Source organism: Merops nubicus, unplaced genomic scaffold, assembly GCF_000691845.1.
Source record: "Merops nubicus isolate BGI_N331 unplaced genomic scaffold, ASM69184v1 scaffold22685, whole genome shotgun sequence".
Classification (NCBI taxonomy): Eukaryota; Metazoa; Chordata; class Aves; order Coraciiformes; family Meropidae; genus Merops; species Merops nubicus.
This window is the reverse complement of record NW_008610668.1, coordinates 27487-48064: the sequence shown is the minus strand read 5'-3', so window position 1 is coordinate 48064 and position 20578 is coordinate 27487. Positions and strand designations below refer to the sequence as shown.

Genomic DNA, 20578 nt, shown 5'->3' with positions numbered 1-20578 from the left:
TGGGGGTGCTGGAGCTGCGTGTGTCCTCCCGTCCTCCTCCCAAAACCCCCCTTCTTGGGGCTTCCCGCCTCTCGGGCTAGGGAGGGAAGATGTGGCCGAAGCCATAAGTCTTCCCCAGGCCGTGAGTAATGGGCATACGTGCTGCCTGACTAGTGTGGCCGCAAAACATCAACCACCCCCCAAGCCGGCGAAGCTTCGCGGAGCCGCCTCGCGCGGGCAGGAAACCTTGGCAGAAGCGTGGGTGTCACGGTCTCCGGTCACATCGCCTCTGTCAAAACCAGACTTTGCTCCCAGAGTTGAGTCTTGTTTTCGGATGTGCACAGTCGGGTTTGGGTTTTTTCTCACGGGGGTAAAGGGTTGGTCACCAGTGTCTGAGACAAAGGGGTTGGGAGCAAACAGGGGTTTCCTCTGAAGCGCCACTGGAGTGTTACAGTGCAGGGAGGCTTATGTAGCAGTTCTCTCTATGTTGCCTTTTATCCAAGATGGAAATAAAAATCATGTTTAGAATCCAAAGCGTCTGATTTGTAAGTAGGTAGAAGAATGTCTGGCTGGTGGTAGTGTGGTTGTGTTAGGAATCCTGAGTTGGGCATGCCTTTATACATCCATTTCCTATTAAAAAAAAGAGGAGGTCACATACTGGCCCCCAGATCGAGGTCCTTGCAGTGCCAGGTCCTGGTGCCCAAGTGTTCAACCTGTCATGATGTCTTGGAGCAGCGTGTGGAAACCTGCCGGTGCATACGCCGAGGGTAATCTGCCTCAATGCTGGAATCCATCCCTTGCTGCTGTTATGCAGGCTTCAGATTACAGCGTCATTCAGTAGGAAGTCAACAGTCAAGGGTGTGCTGTTGACATGTGAGATTTAAAGCAAGTATGTCTTGTGCTCTTGGCTTGGATTCTGCCAGTGTGGGGCATCTTAACCTGGACTGTTACTGATCTTGTGCAACCCTGATAAAATGTGAGTTTGAACATCTCAAAAACACTTCTTCCTTACTCCCACCCTCTTTCCTTGGTTTTTGTCTCCCTTACCCTGCCCCTGTTGCCCCCCCCCTGCAGAAAGCAAGATAGATAATGGAAATGTGCAGCTGAGATGTTCTGTTCTCAGGTTTAGGTCCTCCTGGGTGAGCTCCAGCTGCCAGAAGTGTCTGGTTCCCTGAGCTGTTGTTGCTGTGACTGTTGTCCACCTGTGCTGCTGCTGCTGTACCTGCTCTGCAGGGCTGTGGTGGAGCCTGCAGGAATGGTGTCTTCCCTGTAGTTGTGGTGCCCTGTGAGGGGCCACAATCAGCCAGGAAAGGGGAGCTGAGGCTCTTGGTGTTCTGAAGCTGGGGAGGTTTCCTCCACCTCAGGGGCCATGTGCAGGTGCCCAACCAGAACACCTATCTGGATCCTGCTGGGGGAGATCTGGATTCACCATGGGGCTGAAACTCTGACTTGGTCACTTCACTTCAGCGTGTGCTGGTGGGGTGACCATGCTAACAGAGCAAATAGGAGGAACAAGGAGCTTTGTCCCTCAGGTTTCATTCCTTTGTGGGAGCCTGTGCTGACCAACTGTCAGAGGTGTGAGTTGGTGAGGTGCTTGTGTTGTGGGGTTTTGAGGCTAAACAGTGTAAACATGAGGTCTGTGGAGGAAGCAGCCTGGCTGCATCAGGGTTCTTGTTGCTGTTGCAGAGGAGGCTTGCCCAGTGCTGAGAGCAGCAGCCTGTTTTTGCTGCTTTCCAGAGCTCTGGGGGTGTCCCAGCTGGTGCAGTGAAGTGCCTGGGACCTTCCTTTGAATTTAGACCTGGAGACAGCCATTCTCCCATGCCTTGTGTGCTAACAGAGCAGTGGAGGTGGCTCTGTTTTGGCCTTCTGGATGCAACGCTGCCTTCTCCCCAGCACTTGGGATCCCCACAGCTTTGGGCAGCATGCTGTGTGTAGGAGGGCTCTGCCCAGAGCTCTTCATGGGCACTACTGGGCCCTTCCTTCCCCTGCCACCCCAAGGGATCTGTGGCTGCATAGGAGCTGCTCAGTTTTGCGTTACAGCTCAGATCTGCTAATTTACAGGTTTGCAGAATATGGAGATCTTGATGTGCAGCCTCTTTATAGTCTTTCATTGCCCTTGAGGAAATTACAGGGTTATAGATCCCTTCACTAATATAGTTAGAGCAGAGCTCCAGCAGAAGCACAAGATGGGCAATCTTGGACAAGAGATCCTAGCTGTTAATTTGTACAGTCACTGCTATGTGAGGTTTGGAAAACAACCAGCACAGACTGAACCTCAGCTGAGCTTTCCCTGTATGCTTGTGAGAATGTTTTATAGGTATTCTTTTGTTAATAAATATTGAGTGCATATATATGTCCTCAGATGTCTAAACACATTCTTCTGTAGCAGTCTGACTGGCTCAGAGGGATCTGCCACCTACCGTAGGAGGATATGGTGTTGCTTAAAGAGAGGAACATGGTAAAGGGAGGAAAAGAACACTGCCCAGGAGTGTCCTTGCACCAGCTGCAGCTGGTGTTACCTGCTCCTGTCTGTTACGGGTATCTTAACTAGCACAGAAATGAGGCACCAGAGGCTCACTTAAAAATTCCACTAGTGGCTGCAAAAACTGCATGTAGACTTTTGGAGAGCAGCCTGCAAGGAGGCAGCTTTGGAACTCACAGTGAAAACCTGTGTATTTTCTCTCCTCGTAGGAAACAGTGTTCAGCAGACTGCAGAAATAAACAGAATCCTTGCTTTGTGTCATTCACAGCTTTTGTAAAAAGGATGATCACAACAAAGAGAATCTCTTCAACAGCCTGAACTATGATGTTGCTGCCAAGAAGAGGAAAAAAGACCTGCTGAATAACAAAGCCAAGATTCAATGTAAGATGTCTATTAGGGCTTCTTTTAAAAATAAAAGTTGCTGTGGGAGAATGGAAAAAGCTTCATATCTGGAGGTTTTGCACGGTGCATGAAGAGTCTTCCAGAGTGTCTTGAAGGGCTTTGCACCCATGTTTGACCTAAGCAGAGAACTTGGATACAGCTTAATATGAAGATTTATGCTCCTGTTAGTAATCCCAGCTCTGAGGAGTTGTACTTGTTGTGTTCAAATTTTTGTCATTTGTGTTTGTCAGAAGAAGGGTCATTTTTTCCTATGGTACATTCAAATGAACCAGTTCCAGGTTTTTTCCCCTGTAGACTTCCTTGTGCACAACAGGCTAAATTTATTCTTCCTTCCATATGCATGTTGAGCACTAATCTGTTACTGGAGGCTACAAGCCTGAATGTGAGCTTTGATCCTATCTCTGTGTGTGGAGTGCATGAAAAATGAAGTAAGATTTCAGCTTGCTCAAAACAATGGAAGGTTTGAAGTCTTGCTGTACACACAGCGAGCAGCTGAGGTCTCAGATGGTGTGCTGTGGGAGGACATGGGCAAGCCTGCAGGGACAGCAAGGTCTGTGTTGGTCTGATTGCAAGATAGGTACTGGAGTTAGATGTGAAGACCACAAGTGTAAACATAGACAGAGGAAATGAGTTACAATTCCCACACTACTATTAGCTCATTGTGAATCCCCCAGGACTTCAGAAACTGATGCCAAAAGTTGGCCCCTCGGTGCATTTGGTTCTCTGAACAAACAAATGTTACCATGAGTTTTTGGCTGGATTCTACTCTGACCTACTACTATATAAGAGGGCTTGATGCAGAGTCTGCATGCCTGTAACTGAGACTTGGTTTGTCCTTGGGCTCTCAGTACCAGGCAGGGGTATGTCACTGCATCCTTTGTTGGAAAAAGACTCCAGGAACACAATATTTCCTTTAAGGAAAGGAGTGTAGCAGGATGGGGAGAAGAGTTTGTCTTACACTAGCTTGATTTGCCAGCGTGTGGTGAAAGCAGGGTTAAAAGCCCCTGTGAAAATGGGGTAGGAGAAGGACCAAGCAGCATAACTGCTTACAGTAAGTAACTCTTTTGCAAACCAAGCTAGCAGTATGTAGTGGGTACAGGGAGGGTATTTTGGGGAGTGGATGGGACAGCTCCCATTTCTGAGGGAAGGGAGAGGCAATTAGAAGTAGGAAAAATTTGGTCCCAAATAGGTTTTTCTTTTTTAGCAAGTTAGCTGAAAGCACAAGCATGCTCCTCTGAGCCTGACCTCACTGTTAAAAGCTCTCTCCCACATGCCTGGTGTCTCATGACAGTTTTGCACAACTTCAAATTTGACATTCAATCCTAAGCCTGTAGCCAAGGTAATGAATAGTTAATAAAATCAATAACAACAAAACCTGGCTGTCAGCCACACTTACTGTCTGGGACCAAAGAAGAGGAAGCACTATGGTATAGCTGTGGCTGGCAGATTAAACATTTACAGTCTTGAGCAGCATCACTGAAACATAAGCTCTTTCTATGGCTCAGGGCCACAGTCTCAACTGAAGCAGTATAGGAACAAAGCAGGTCAGCAAATGGCTAGTTCTGTTTTCGAGTGTGGTGGTGTAAACGCAGAATGAATGTTTGCACTAAAAGGGCAAGGAGTGTTATGAGTGGAACAGAGATCCAGCCCTCTGCAAGGCAGAAGATTAACTGAGCAAAATGTCTTTGTCCAAACAGATTTCCACCAGGAGAAGTGGATCTATGTTCACAAGGGGAGCACAAAAGAGGTAAGTGCCTCCATAGGTTCTTTGTTCCCCTTTTCTACTTTTTTCTCCTCCAAGTAGTGGAAGATCCTGTGCTGATATAAATCAGCAGAAGCTCTTAGGAGATAAGTGGAAGATCTGGCTTGTGGTTGGAATTTCAGTAATGATTTTAAGCCCCAATCACGGGGGGCCAGGGCTTGCTGTACAAGTCTCTGTACATGTGTTTAAAATATGACTTGTTTGCTTCCCTCAGTTAAAAAAACACAGCCATTTGCGGACCAAGCCATAATACTGTTCTTGGCGTTCACCCAGTACAGTCCTAACATGGAAAATCATTGGAATTCATCACAATGGCTTGCTTGAGCTCATGGAGAGAAGCGGCCGTACGGGACTGCTCTGAGCTCGCACGCTGTGTATACATGGCCCACTCTGACCCATGCTGTCACTCTGGGGAAACTACCATACTCTCCACTGAGCCGTGCCCGCTCCTGGCCTCAGGAAGCACTGCTCTGTGGGACACAGGCCTGCCTCCTCTGGCTGGGAGCTGCTCCCATGGTTGTACCCATTAGCTTGCTAAATTGAGTTGCCCTGGGTCACATCTTCCTAGTGCTGTCTGGACTTAGGTCTGACAAAACGTGACCCAGACTGTTTTTTCTTCTCAGCGCCATGGTTACTGCACCTTGGGAGAAGCCTTCAACCGACTTGACTTCTCTAGTGCTATCCTGGACTCCAGGAGATTCAACTATGTTGTGAGGGTGAGTGAAAGGCCAGAGATTATTTTGGCTGTGATGGTGGTGGAGGCTCTGGGTGATGGGAAGCACTGGCAAAGAGGTCCAAGGATGTGAGTGGGTGGGTTGGGCTTTGCTGCATGAAGTATTTGATGGAAGTTGTGTGGATAGATGCCCCAAACCTCTTCTTCAGTCTGTTAAAATGGAGAGGGAGGGTGGTGGTAGTGTAGATGGTGGGCTGTCCTTAGTCTACCATCCCTACTACTTTTCAGTTGTGGAATTCACTTGGAAAACCCAGAAAATTTACCTTCTAAATATGCAGTTCTCCATTCAGCTTCTTAATGTAATACTCGTAGCCCCAAAATGAGCATGGGCTCTCTGCAGAGGCCATAGAGCAGTGGGGACCTCTTAGCACAGGATGTTCCAGTGACACAAGGACTGTGGAGCTTTGCCTCTTTTGAAGCAACACAGGAGAAACTCTGGGTCTGCGTATTTTGGCTATGAGAGGATGGGCTGAACCTCTTGGAGGCACTGCTCTTAACTTCTAAGGATCATGGTGACTCTTAATCCTGTGTGACTGGCAGCGTTTTCTGTGGGTGAAACTTCTGGCTAGTCTTGACACTGTTAGTTGGTAGGAAAGTCATCAGCCCCAGGTTCACTATGCTCTGGCTTTGCATAACAGATCAGGGGTGGCTTCTCTTCTGCTTCTGAGTGGCCAAAAGGCATGGCAGTGGTTGGGGGAGCTACTGTCTTGAGGGGTGCAGATGCTTATATGCTTATGCACATGTGATCTGCAAATTGATCTCAAATTTCAGAATGGCTATCAAGATTTGGAATTCAGTAAGCTTAAAAAAAATTATTAGCTTGAGGCTGTTTATAAACAGCTCCTTTTCACATCTCATCAGCAGTTGATCACTGGTGAGGCACCAGCTGTTCAGGTTTTAGGTTTTGGAGCAAACAGCACTGGTATTGCTTTCCCTTTGCTGAGTCAAATGTCATGAAAAGTGTCTAAGGAAGAACTTGGTTTGTTCACCTGTTGTCTAGGAGCCTATGAAAACCTCTGTCACCCTGGGAAGGGTATAGGCATTGGGGGTGATTATCCACCCACTGTGCAGGAAGGGCACTAGCAATCACTTGGATGTCCCACTGTAGGGGTGGTGAAAGGGAGTGGGGACTCTCGGGGAGGGAAAGGGAAATAAAAGTCTGTGGAAACTCAGGCTGTCCTAGCTCTCCTGGTCCTGGGACAACTTGTTTTCCTGCTTGTACGGAGAAGGTGATCATAAGCACTGAGGTACTTGGTGTTTTCTGATAGAAAATATATACACAGATGTGTCATTTTTAGGGGAATTATTGTGGAAGGAACAGTTCATTCCAAGGCTATAACTCTTCAATCAAATGGAGAATAAAATAGAACTTCTGATTGGTGCTCCAGAGATCTTTGGCAGACTGTTTTGTGACAATGAAGAATTCCAAAGGCCTCTGCTAAGCATGGCACCAGATCATGCTGTACCATGTGATGTTCTCCTGCTCAACACTAATGGGTGTCTTGCATGGGACTACAATGATTGAGAAGGAGTGCCATTAAATTTTTTTTGAAGAGCAAACAAATTTCAGTGAAGTCAGTGTGGCCTGGTGGGGATGCCCAGGCTCCCTTTTTCCCATGGACATCATAAAAGCATCCTGAATCTGCTGTGTATCCAAAATAGTAGTATTCTGTATAGAAGTCAGCATGTGTCCTTGTTCCTACAAGTTCTCTCTCTTCTGAGCTTTTTAAGAGTAGTTTTCCCCCCAGCACTTTTAAGGATACAGCACTACTGAGAAGTACGAAGCTAATTGAGACTGACTTGTGGTTTGGCAGATTAAAGATATTAAACCTGGTACCATGGATAAAACATGAAACTGATTTCTTAAAATGAAAGGCTTGTATTTGCTAAGTTTCTGGTGGATCGTAGCTCAGAAAATGCCTTGTGCCAGATTTACTCATTAAAGGCTCCTTCTAGATGTGGATCTTGTTTATGGTCCTTCACAAAGCAGATGCCTGCTTGAGCACACAGGTGAGCAATCTGTCACATGGAAAATGCCTTGAACGTTGGCAGGCAAAACATTTTTCCTCCTTCCTTCTTGTTCTCTAGTTCCACCCGTTGATCCAGGTATCTGATGAATGTCACACTACTTGTTTCATCAAGCAAATGCTTTCCAAGGAGGGAAGTTTAGAGTTAGAGGCTGGAGGAATGAGTATGTCCATAGGGGAGGAAAGAAGAGAAACAGCTGCAGGCTTGGGATTCTGCTGGCTACACCCAAGCTTGCCCTATAGAGAAATAGGCTACATAACTGTTGAAAGCAAAAATGGGCTTTCAGGGGCTGAAAATCAGCTTGCCTTTCTCCAAGAGTTTCTTTCTGAATTTCTCTGAACTTAAGTACTGTGGTGTTCTCAGTGTTGATTTTTTTGTTGATGTTGTACAGAAGTGTCTGCTGTTTAAGATACACCTAAACAAAGTTCTTGAACTTTCTAATGGTGCACTGATATAATGGGCACCTCTGTCAAGTGAGGTGGTGTGAGCTGCAAGAGGCTTGGGCAGGTATTTTCCATGGGCAAATACCAATAGCTGTAGCCAGTGAGTTCATGTAACTGAAGTGGGAGAAATTTCCCTCCATCAATCTTGTCTTGACAGTCTGCTGATACAGTGTTTGAAGTGCTAAGATAGGTGTTGGTGCTGTGGCTTGGTCCCCGCTGATCTTGTGAACTAGCATCTGCCTACATGTCATAGGACAATGTTCCCTTTTTAGAGCTAGTAGGGAAGTGTGATTGACCCAGAGGACCCAAACTAGAAAAGGTCCTTAAGGTCAAGTCCAACTGTTAACCTAATGCTGCCAAGTGCACCACTAAACCATGTCCCTAAGTGCTGTGTCTACATGGCTTTTAAATGCCTCCAAGGATGGTGACTCCACCAGCTCCCTGGACAGCCTGTTCCAATGCTTGGTAGCCCTTTCAATGAAGAATTTTTTCCTAATTTTGGTGGAGCTTGTCCAAAGAGCAGCAACAAAGCTGGTCAGGGATCTAGAGCAAAAGTCTTAAGATCAGCTGAGGGAATTGGTATTGTTTAGTCTGGAGAAAAAAAACTGCTCTTGAAGCAGCCCTGTTTTCTCTGGGCTTGCAGATATGACATGACTGGAATCATTCTGTAAGCGTAACTAGTGTGAGCAGACACGAGTGCCAGCAGCCCAGAAGTTGTTGGTTCTCCTTTTGGGAACACTCTGTTCAGATGATAGTGAGATTTTGCAGGCTGCTTCCTTCAGAAAGATTTATCATCTGACAGTTGTATAGTAACATCTCAAGGGAATGTGATGTTTCTGATCATAAAAGCTTAGGTCAGGTTAAGCTGCTTGGGTATAGCTCTTCTGGAATAACATGATCTAGATAGTGTGCAGCTTGCTTAAGTAGTTGCTTAAATCTAAGATTTTATAGCCATTAGCTCTGTGAGTCCTGTGCTGGAAGAGTATCAGCTTGATGCTGTCCATGGAGATCTGTCAGCACCTGTGCCATAAATCACTAACTTGCCTTGCTCTTCCTCTGCCTCCCAGCCCAAAGCCACTGTGATATTTCAGCTGCAAAGTGAAGAGCAGTGGGTGGCTAGAGGAGTTTTCCCATTGCCTCTCTAAGCAGTCTAGATGTGAGGAGCCACGTGGCTGACCAGGAGGAGCTTATGGATCCCCACAGGGTGCAGTCCAGCTTCCCTATAGCTGGTTTGGGATATTCAAAGGGGGATTTACACTTAAGTAGTTTGAGACTTGTGATTTTAACCATTACAAAGCATTTCCCTTTTTGAGGCAAGGTTATATCCTCCTACTCTGCACCACAGGCCACTGAGGATTTTTTGACTGTGCTGTAAGCCCCTAGCTGTGTTGTTTGGTGTATGGGTTGCCTGCAGACCCCACTGTTGAACTGAGACAGTGGTGGAAGTGTCTTCTGGATATAGCAGGTCTAAGCAAAGCTGTACACAGTAGTCATGGGTGCAGAGCAGCGTGTTCTCATGGCCCTGAAATGGGGGCCCTTGCTCCCTGCCACATAGCAGTATCTTGTTTGCTGGTTTTTATTCCTATGTGTTTATGGCAGGAGGACCTGCTCTGCTTCCAGACCCAAATGGTTCATTGCACCAGTGGCTTTAGACCAACTGCTGGGGGCATTTGGAGCAGAAGCCCCATCATACTCCTGGGGAAGAGAGTAGGTTATTGCCCTGCTGTGGATGATGCTGTCTCCCGCCAGCTTTGCAGAAGCTCTGGAATAGCCCACTGCATCTCTTGCCTTTTCTCTATGGTGCTGGCAGATCTCTGAGAGCAAACAAAATAGGGGTGAATTGGTAGGATGGATTTTCTGGGGAAGCTACCAGGTCACCTTTTTCAGCTTCTGAGGAGTAGAAAGAGTGAATTGGGATCTAAGATCTGGTTTTCTGGAGGTGTTGCAGACTTCCTAGCTCCAGTTGGAATTGGCTGGAATGCAATCACTTGGTGTTTTTGAAAAGCAGGGCTTTTCAAATTGCTCTTAACCTTTCCCTGTGCACTCTCTACTACCATCTGTCCCTCTGAGCGTGGGCTGGACTTAATACAACAGCATCACAACATACATGCTTGCAGCTCTCCAGCCTTTTTACCCTACTCAGCATTAATCTGAATTCATCAGTTTGCTTTTAGTCTGTTATGCAAGTGGCAACATTGATTTATTTTTATAATGCTGTAGACCCCAATTTGGCAGCCCATTAATGGAGACCATCCTCTGCTGGATCTGTGCCAACACTAAAAGACCCTCAACGCACTGGAGTGTGTGGGGCACAGAAACTCCATTGCTTACCTTTCTCTTAAAGGAGCATAGAAGAATAAAAGATCTTTTGATTTGGAGGGCTAGGCAGTGGCTTCAGTCAGCGGTCTCTGGGGAGTGGAGTAGCCCTAGAAGTATTCACAACATAGTTTTCATATGGAATTTCATCCTGTGTTTATTGCTGCAGGGGAAGGGAGGTGACACACGATATCTGAGCTGGTTCACTGCACATAAATTGAACCCTGATAAACACAGACAAGGCAAATTTGAATCTGTTCCTTTGGCTAAATTTTGTACCAGTTTAGCATTCTTCAAGGAACTTGAGGTTTTTATCCTTATCCCTCTTACAGACTAGCCCTGGTGTCTAGCTCAGTGTTACATGATGCTTATCACTGGGTGCATTTTGGCATTTTCAGTCACGGACACAACACTGCGAACACCCAGCCTGGAGGAAGCTCTGTGTGCCAGTTCCAGAACAGTGCAATCTGGAGACAGCAGTTGTTTATGCACAGAAGAGCTGAGTGCATGTGTGGCTAATGTACAGATGGAGTCTGGCAAGTTGATCACTATAATCAAAGGTCTGAAGGCTAAATAGTTTAGTGTAAGCAGAGTATTGCAGGCTACTTTGGGACACTGATTTTCCTTTTACTTATTCCTTCAGTATTTCAAAAATTAAGAAAAGGCCTTTTATGAAACTTCTCAAAAAACTTGCAAACTGCCTTGTTTTTAACAGTATATTAAAAAAATCTCAGTTACTGTGATCTCAGCTTAGCTGATATGGCAAGAAGATCCACTGATGCCTGTGCATCGAACACTATCTGACTCTTGTCTCCTTTCCCCCAGATGAGCTGAGAAAGCAGGCAGCCTGCTTTTTATGGGGGTTAGCACAGGTCTGTCTCGTTTTCTTTTAATCATGTGAGGTGCAAGATACTAACAATGTAAACTCAAAGTGATCTGATGGTGGTGTTGGCCTGGAAATTAAGTGGAAGAGTTCAGTCCCTATAGGTGAGTTCACTGCTAACTGGCAGTCACATGCTAGCACCTCAGATGAACAGAGCAAATGACTGACTGCAGGGATACCTCTCCCTGAGCTCCCTGCCTCATGGCAAGCTGCCTGTGACTTTTTGGATACATTCCTGTCATTCTTAGAGCAGGGCAAACAGTTCAGTTCATGACTTATCAAGTCTTGTCAAAAGCCATCTTAGTTACTTGACACAAGTAGCTGCACCTTCTCTGGACTCTGTGGTGCCAGCAATGGGATACTGTAGCTGCAGATGATAAAGGATTAATAAGCTGGTCATGCGGTAACGTGTTGATTGATTTGTAGCATAAAAGGTTTTTCCTTTCCTTTCTAAATTAAAAGAGAAGGCTATGTACATCCAAAACAAATGGACTGACACGTGGATAGTCTGTATTTATATAATGGTGGGGGAAGGGAGGAAGGCTTGGAAGATCACAGACCACATGTTCTGCAGAGCATGATCCATAGGAAACTTCCACAGCTGTTCTTGTGGTGGTAGCGAGCTGGGGAGGAGAGGGCATCTTCCCTGTGGGAAATGCTTTCTTCAGCTGCTGAAGCCCAAACTGAGTGTTCAGCTTATACATAAGTCTGGAGATCAGTTGATGGGAAGCAAATCCTGATCAAAAGTAAAAGTGGGATTTCCATCAGGGAGGTTAACAAACAGGGGAAGGTGGTTTGGTGTTGCAGGATAAGAGCCAAATGGGGAGGGAAGCCCTGGGGAATCGGGGTTTGGGTTGCATGGGTTTGTTTTTAATATAGTACTTAATCTTTCTGTCGTGGCGACAGCACTCTGACAAAACCCATGCAACTCAGGAGTTTGACGTAAATTGTGGAGTCTGATTCTCATTAATGCTCCATCAATAATGTCCCCATCCAACCAGGCATTTGCTTGTGTTCCCTCATGATGCTGCTTGTTTACACCCCGGTGAAGAACGGTGATGTCGGCTGTCTGTTCCTGTGGTGCGAAGAGAGGCTGTCAGTCTGAGCACTGCTCTGTGGTTTCTCTGCATCTCTGAACCATGAAATTGGGGTTTTCTCCCCTCTTGATCATTAGAATGCCTTTTTTCCACCCTTTTCAATGTGGGTTTAATCATTTGGCTTCTGTTCTCCTCTCCCTTTGCCCTAGCTTGCTCGTTGTTTGGACTCCCTTTTATTTCAAGCAGCAAACAAGTCTCTGGACTGTTTTGCTGTGTCATGTGACCAGGAGACAAGATTAGAAAGGTATCTCTGTGCTCTAAGCCTTGCGACTTCTATTTTTATCCACAGCTGTTGGAGCTGATAGCAAAGTCGCAGCTGACGTCACTGAGTGGCATTGCCCAGAAAAACTACATGAACATTTTGGAGAAAGTGGTGCAGAAAGGTAAGAAACGGAAAGAGTGAGGGGAAGGAGGAGGGGTCTGATTTAATCTGGTGTACTCTGTGAACCACATTCTCAAGAATAGTCAGGAAATGCGAGACAGGTGAAGAGGGGCACTGCTGCTTACTTCTGTAGTGCAGCTCCACTTTCCCTTGAAGGACATGGGGGAGGGAGTGGGAAGAAATGTCTGTGTTCTGGTAGGTATCTGAGAGGCAAGTCCTCTTTCTCCAACTTCCCTTGCTACCACCCCTTCTGCATCCTACTGAGTCCTGTTTCTGACTGCAGAAGAGGTGGCTGCTTCTGCCCCCAGCCTGGCACAGCTGCAGCTTCTGCTGCTGCCTTATTGCCAGTTTGCTGTATCATCAAGTGCTCCCACTGCTCCAGAGGAAAGGAAAGTTCAAGGGCTGTCTTCACCTGCTGAGGGGCCTGAATTGTGGTTGAGACATGGTATTTCCCTCCCTGATGCTTTAGCTCTGACTGAAGCCTGGGAATTGAGCGCCCTGTTAGTGCATATATACCAAAGCAGACAGGGGATCCTGAGCTGTCTCCCTGCACATCAGCTGGGGTAGATGGGGAAGAAGTGCACAGAGATAACCTCTCGCCCATATTGTAGAGGAGAACTGGCTGGATGCCAGTGACTGGAAATGAGAAGTGCTGCAGAAAGTGCAGGTCTTTCATCTGCTTATCCTAGGAGGATCTTTCCATCTGCTGTCTAACCTGCTGTGCCTGGCTAATGTTTAAGTGCTTTCTTCTAAAAAAAGTGCAGGCTGACTCTTGTCCTGTGAGGTCGTAGCAGATGACTTGCCTAAGAAACATGTAGATTTAGAAAAGGATTTGGACAGTTCCTGTTTTTAACCTTTCCTGTTCTTCCAAAGTCCTTGAAGATCAGCAGAACATCAGGCTAATACGGGAATTGCTGCAGACCCTCTACACATCCCTCTGCACGTTAGTTCAACGGGTTGGAAAGTCTGTCCTGGTTGGAAACATCAACATGTGGGTGCACAGGATGGAGAGTATTCTCCACTGGCAGCAGCAACTGAACAACATTCAGATCACCAGGGTAAGCTGAAATCCTGAAAGCTAAAAGTAATGTGGCTCTTGTGTGAAACCATCTCATGTAGCAGCTCTCATATGGGTGACTGCATATCACTGTACTCCTAATGCAACCACAGAGTGCTGGGGAAGGACCTGGAGCTGCTAAAATAACGGGATACATTCCTTGCGTTACTTGTGTCCTGTGATGCAAATGCTGTGTACAGAACCCAGGATCACACTCACTGTTCCTGGTTTCAGCCTGTGGCTGGACTCCTTAGTGGCCATGAAATGCTGTGCGAACAGGACTGGGCAGGAAACTATCTCCTCTCCTGATAGCCTTCAGAGACTAGGCCTCTACTCAATTTGGGCGCTCTCAAACTGAGAATATGCCTTCAAAACTTGTTTATCAGATAGTTGAGGGCTTTAGATTGTTTAATCTGTAAACTAAATGCAAATTTCCAAATAGCTGCATAACTTCATGCTTCCTGGCTGAAAATATCAATGATTCTTCCAGTAGTCTGGAGCTGCCTATTCCAGCCAGATGAGTCCTGCCTTTTCAACATCTGTTTTTTCAACATGTCTATGGGGATGAGAAAGAGATGTATGAGCTGATAAATTCCTAACTTGGCTTTGTATGGAAATAAAATATGAACTTGCTTTGCTTAACGGAATCACAGAAGGCTTGAGCTTGGAAGGGACCTCTGGAGGTCATCTGGTCCCACCCCTTCTGTTCAGGTAGCGATTCCTACAGCCCAGGACTGTATCTAGATTTTTTTTCCACCTTGGATATGTCACAGAAACATTAAAGCTTTTCCTCAGTGCTGATCTCTGTTGGTGTGCCCACTGTAGGACTTTTCCACAGTGAACTGGACTGTAAAATTCCCACTTGGGCAGACCAAGGCATAGTCCAAGGGAATATAAAAAGCCCTTTTTCCCTGGTGGCCTATCAGAGGCATTTGCAAAGGATTAAGCAAAGGGCCTGCTTTCATCATTTTACATGGCTGTGTTCTCTGGGAACACCAAGAAACAATTTCTGGCCCTTCGATTAGAGTAACATAGGCAATGAATTCTGGGAGGTCCCAGGGAGTTTGAAGAGCTGCAGAAGCAGCAGTACATTACCTGATAGTGACCTTGGCACCACCTCTGTTGTCCCTTCTGGTGTCCACCTCTCTGGGTGGCCTGCAGCTCCCTTTTCCTTGCAGGGGAAGCACTGGCCCAACTATGCGATGGCTTCTGGGCCACAGCAGCTCTATCAGCCAGGGAGCTGGCCTGTGTCTGGGCATTGCCAGGGTCAGCTCCACCCAGTTATCTGCTGCCCTGAGTGCACCACAGGTCAGGACCTACCTCCTGCTGCTCAACTCAGTAGTACATTGTGGGTTTTTTCCACTGCTGTAGGGACTCAAAGTACAGACAAGCATTTCAAAGAGCTCTGCCTATTCAGACGAAAGCAGATAAAATATTGCTTGTGAATAGAATTGCCTTTTATGCAGACTTACATGTAGGTTCATGGGCACTTTTCTAAAAAATGGATGTTAAGCTTGCAAAAAAACTTTACTGCTGAAAATTACTTCAGGTCAAATTAGAACAAAACCAGCTGAGTTTAGAGGAAGGAAGAACAGGCTCAGCTCTGCAGTCAGTTGCTTACAGTCCACTGAGTGCTTCTGGTGTTTCTGGAGAGGGAGAATGTCTTGGAACAGCCAAGACATAAACCTTTTTTAAAAGAACTTGCAAAATATTGTGTGCTAGAGTTGCTTAAAAAATTCTGTCCAGAAAGTGACAGTATACTGATCTGCTCTGATCTAATCTATGTCCTTTCTCCAAAAGTAATGTTTGAAAAGTCCTGGAAAGGAGAACTGAGAGAAAAGAAGTAGCAGATAAGTCTTTGGCCCTAACTCAGAAAACCTGTAAGGATTTACTTGGGTCACATTGGTTTCTTCAGGAATAAGACATAAGCATGAACTTCGGGGTTGTTTGGGTTTGTATTCTTTAACTCAAGAGCCTCTGAGCTTAGTCTTGCCCTAGCAAAGCTCATACATAGAGTGCAGGAGAATGCCAAAGACAAGGTGACAAGGGAGATCAACAGGAGGTTCCAGAGCATTCTTCCTACTCCAAAATATAACCTCAGTTTGCACTGACGGGCAGTGTGGCTGAGTCTGGACTCACGGATTGTACCAAGGAAGCATTCTGTGTGTAACCAGGCAGTGTTGCCCACCACTTAATTCTCAGCATGCAGTGTTAAATCTGTCATGGGAAGAAAAGTTCTCTGGAGATGGCAGAGACCATTCACCCTTTCTGGAGGGGATTTCAGACTTGTCTTGCTGGTGGAGATGACCCAAAATGATGGCTTGGTAGAAAAGCTGTGGTCCTTGCAGGTGACAGGCAGTGCTGTGTGGTCTGGGCAGGCTGGTGACTGGGGCCCTGAAGGGCAGGTGGGACCTATTTGTGGACAGACATGCTTCTTGTGCCCAGGGAGCTTCACCTGCAGTGGGGTGGCTGGAGGTGGGACCCTATGATTAAAAGCAGCCTTGTGCAGTGTTCCTCTCCTGGTGGCAGTCTGCGTGCTTCTTGTTTGAAAGGGTTAATAGCTCTGCCTACTGCAAGATGGGTGCTGTGACTCTGCAACTTAAAATAGCAGCATCTCTATGCAGGGTAAATGATAAACTTGGCACATCTCTCTAACATTGTTTCTTTGTTGGGGCCCAATCCTAAAAGCTGCTGTCTGCCTTAATAAGGCTGGAGCTGATTTTGGAGCATCTGGAGCCTGGGTTGTGGTCCTTGCTGATGCCATGCTCCCATGCGTGCCTCTGATTTCCCCTGAGTGCAGGACCTCAAGATCTAGTCTGGTCAAGTTTTCCTGGAGCTGTGCCACCAAGTGCATTTGCAAAACGGTCATGGACCTTGTGTAGACCACGTGAAGGTGGATAGGGAGTGAAGGTGGCTCTTGGCTGTTTGGGCTAGGGTGTGCTGTCGTGTGGCTGACCAGCCTGGAAGGCCATGGCTACCACTGATGGGAAAGGGGTAAGTCCTTCAAGTGCTCACAGAGGAAAGGTTACCCTTGCCAGCAGTTTCCGGGGGGGGCTGTGCAGGGAAAAATCTTGCTGTGGGTACTCATCAGTCACTGCTGTGGTTACAGCAGGATCTTGTGATGACATAAGCTAAAACACATGTCAGAAGAGCATGATATTCCCAGCAACTTGTGTAACAGGAGGCTGAGCTTGAGAAGTAATGCCCGTGTCCCTTGTGGTGGAGAGACCTGTGTGGTTAATAACTGATACCACAACGTAGCCAGTGTCCTGCTGCAGTGAAAGCTGGTGGTGATGCTTCTGGGAGCAGTGTCTCATGAGTATGCATGTGGGATGGACAAAAAGGGGATAAGGAGGCTTGCACTGTGACTGCAGTTTTAACTATTGTAATATAAATGTGTCTGCTTCCTTGAGGATATCTCAGTGTTCTGGGGCAGGAGGTCAAAAGTCTTTATAGAAAATGTCTCCTTATTCAGGAGAGAGAATTGCTGATTGTTCTGTGAGGAGCGGTGCTTAAAAAGCAGTAACTCTTTTGCAAGCTGAAATTGCTTGTTTTCAGCTTCCTGTGAGCTTAGTTTTGTCTCTCTTCCAGCCTGCCTTTAAAGGAACCACTTTCACAGACCTGCCATTGTGCTTACAACTGAACATCATGCAGCGACTGAGTGATGGGAGAGACTTGGTGAGCCTTGGTCAGGTGGCTCCTGACCTGCAGGTGCTCAGTGAAGACCGGTTGCTGTGGAAGAAGCTCTGCCAGTACCACTTCACGGACAGACAGGTACAAGGAGGGGCACGAACTGCCCTCAGCTGCTGCGTGTACACCACCAGCAAGTGAGCACACACGGGCAGGACACTGACTTGATTATGTCTTAGATCTAAGGGTTGTGCTGAAAGCTGATAATACAGGCTGGCATGGGAATGGCTGTGAAGATGGTTTATGCAGAGCATTTTGCATGCCACAGCGATGATTCCTGAAATAAGAGCCTGAAGAATTCTAGTTGTATGGTGAACTTCAACCCTAATCCAGGTGGTAACAACTGCAAGTCATGCAGTTGCTCCTCACCCCACGTGTGTGGGGAAAACGTGCAGGCAAGCTCCAGCAGTCACCCTGATGTCCCAGGGACTGACACCCTTGCAGAGAGTCTCTGTGGATGTGGTCCATGAGTAATGAGCTGAACTCTCTTGCCCTTTAGAGCAAGAAATCCCCTCTGAGCTGTTTCATGAGTGACAGGATGGGATGTGGAAAACAGCCCTGCTGCTTCCCATGTTGTACCTGTATAAATATCTTTGGCTCTTTGCAGGCTGGTAATCTGGGGCCCTCTAAACTTAAAAACAAAAAAAATCCCTCTCTTTCTGGTTGAATGGCTAGGGTGTTTATACCAGAGCTCTGCACCTAGGGACCATGTGCCAGATTTCTTTGCTGGCTTGTCTCTACTTGCTCACTCTGGATCTTCTACTCTTTGCAGCTAATGAGCCCTGAAAGAAAGATGGGTGCCTCCCAAGCTAATGTGACAAATCACTGACTCTTAGAGCCATTGAAGAAACAATAACTTTTGAAACTGCTCAGTGCAATTACTCACTGTCCTGCCAGCTAGAAGTGGTGGCTAAAGCATAAAATAGGTCCCAGTGTTTCAGGCTTTCATACAGTAATGTTCATGGAAGGGGGATAGACCCTGATAGCAGTGAGATGAGGCTGTTGTCATCAGGAAGCTGGTTGTAGCTGGATATTCAGAGCAGGAGCTTTCTTGGTGTTGTAAAGGAATTGTTATGGGACTGGCAAGGATGGCACTTAAGGGAGAAAAGAACATGAACTGCAGAGAACAAAACTTTTTTTCTTACTACTAAAATTATGATTTTTTCCTTGAAGATTCGCAAACGGCTTATCTTGTCTGACAAGGGGCAGCTGGATTGGAAAAAGATGTACTTCAAGCTCATCAGGTGCTACCCACGGAAGGAGCAGTATGGTGACACACTGCAGCTGTGCAGGCACTGTCACATCCTCTCCTGGAAGGTAGGAGATGCTGATGGGACAAACTCGACTGGGACAGGAGCCATGGGGCACAGTGTCTCCCCTGATTACAGCTGGTTTAGGGTGCTGCAGTTCGTCTGCCTGCCAAACCCAGTGTGTTCCTACATCTTAATCCTTCCTCAGCTATTAGGACCCTTTGTCCTCTGTGCTTCAGAGATCCCATCTTTGTTGAACAAGCGTAGTGTCCATCAGGGCCAGAGGGGAGGGAGATGGGCATACTGTAGGGTTGCCTGCAATAAGTTGTCATAGCACTGCCAGCAGCTACTTCTACCCATCCCATGGAGGTGGAAGTCTTGGCAACAAAATTAGCTAGAGCAAGAGCCAATGGCTACAAAACAGCCCAGGACAAAAATCTCCTGGCCACTGTGGTGATATCCAAGGCATGTGTCTGGAGCCAAACTCCTGTAGCTGATGGTAAACTCCAGCCTCTCTTCCCTTAGAAGATGGGAAAAGAATGAATTGGAACTTTGCTGGTTTTCTCATGCCTTGCCAGTAGCTCCTAAAATGAAGCCTAATTCTGAGCTGCTCGCTTTGGGAGTAGAAATACTATTCTGGGCTCTGCTCTGTTTGCAAGTGGGATGTCTGGCAGAGGGGCAGTGCTAAGCTGGCTGATGCTCTGGCACCTTTTCTGCAGTCTCTAAATGGAGCTGTTTTTTCCTCTCCCAGGGTACTGATCACCCTTGCACAGCCAACAACCCAGAGACTTGTTCCACCTCTCTTTCACCACAGGACTTCATCAACTTGTTCAGGTTCTGAACTCTGGTCACCCCAGCTTATGTGATTCTCACAGGACAATATGCCACTGAACTTGGACACTCCATTTGTAAATAGTGTAAATATTCATGTTTATTCAAGCTTCTGAGTCAAGGAACAAGAGGATCTTGGAGATGAAAGGTGAAATTGCTCACTGATGCGCAGCACTTAAGGAATACAGACTTCCATAGGACTGGTGTATAAATGCAGCATGTGTACAGAGTCCCTTTCTTATGATCAGAGTACAAGATACAGGGCAAAAAACTTCTTTTTTTTTGGTTTTAGAAGTTAAAAAAGAATTTGCCCCACAACCATTTGAGCTCTTTTGGCTTGTGTCTAATAGAGAGAAAGCAATATGAGGCTAGGACTGTTGAACTGTTCCTCCATTTGGTTTTATTTAGCATACATATTTATAAATGAGGTTTTAAAAATATTTATGAAAAATATCTGTGAAAACTTTAATAATACTTCTATGTTTTTAAAAAGGACACATTTTGAAGTACTTAGGATAGAACTCTAGCCTACTTGGGAGAGAATTGCAACATACCACTTTCTACCTCTAACAGATTGAGTACCTTTCAAACAAAAATCCAGTGTACAATGTGAACTTTTGTATTTTGTACAATGATTTAAAGGGAAACGTTTCTGATAGTAAGCATCTTTTCTTGTATTAATGCTTACCTCTTTATATTACTTTCTTGCTCTACTCAGTGCTTGAATGCCTAGATGATGGGCACCATATAAATACCTAAGACTTTACTCCATCCTCTTAATATGTTGGTTTTGTGAAAGACTCAGCAGAAGAGAAGAGAAGCCACAAGGTTGAAGATTATCTAAAAGGGAGAAAGTTCTATTATAGAGAAACAAAGGACTGAATTTAATCTCACAATGTGAATTTGTATCAACTCCACTGTTCACTGCCCTGTTTGAAATCCCAAGTGAGGTTAGGGTCTGATTCTTCAAGCCCACATTTTCCAGCATACCCACTGCTCTGTATTCCCACTGCTGTCAATAGTTAGTTCAGACTGAATTCAGTCTTGGCGCTGGTAAAGTGCAGGGAGAACTGGGCTGTTGAATCTGGTCAATGATGCGATTTTTATTTGCTGGAAGACTGACATGTTTAATTTCAGACTACTGGAGTTCAGGGCTATGAGCAAGATGGCATGAAGAAATCAGTCAGCATTTTCCTAACAGCAGTCAGGACTGGGGTAGGGAAGGGATTTCCAGTGTGGCACT

The 20578-nt window shown here is 46.2% G+C and overlaps 1 protein-coding gene across 1 annotated transcript; it reads left to right on the top strand.

The window, feature by feature from the left end:
- Positions 1 to 2704: 2704 nt before the first annotated feature.
- FBXO32 (F-box protein 32) lies at positions 2705 to 19866 on the top strand (the record flags this gene model as incomplete). Its single annotated transcript, XM_008940991.1, has 8 exons — positions 2705 to 2842; positions 4561 to 4610; positions 5249 to 5341; positions 12415 to 12508; positions 13381 to 13565; positions 17156 to 17338; positions 18428 to 18571; positions 19256 to 19866. Coding segments are annotated over 8 exons (977 nt in total), but the record flags the coding sequence as incomplete, so codon positions are not given.
- Positions 19867 to 20578: the final 712 nt, after the last annotated feature.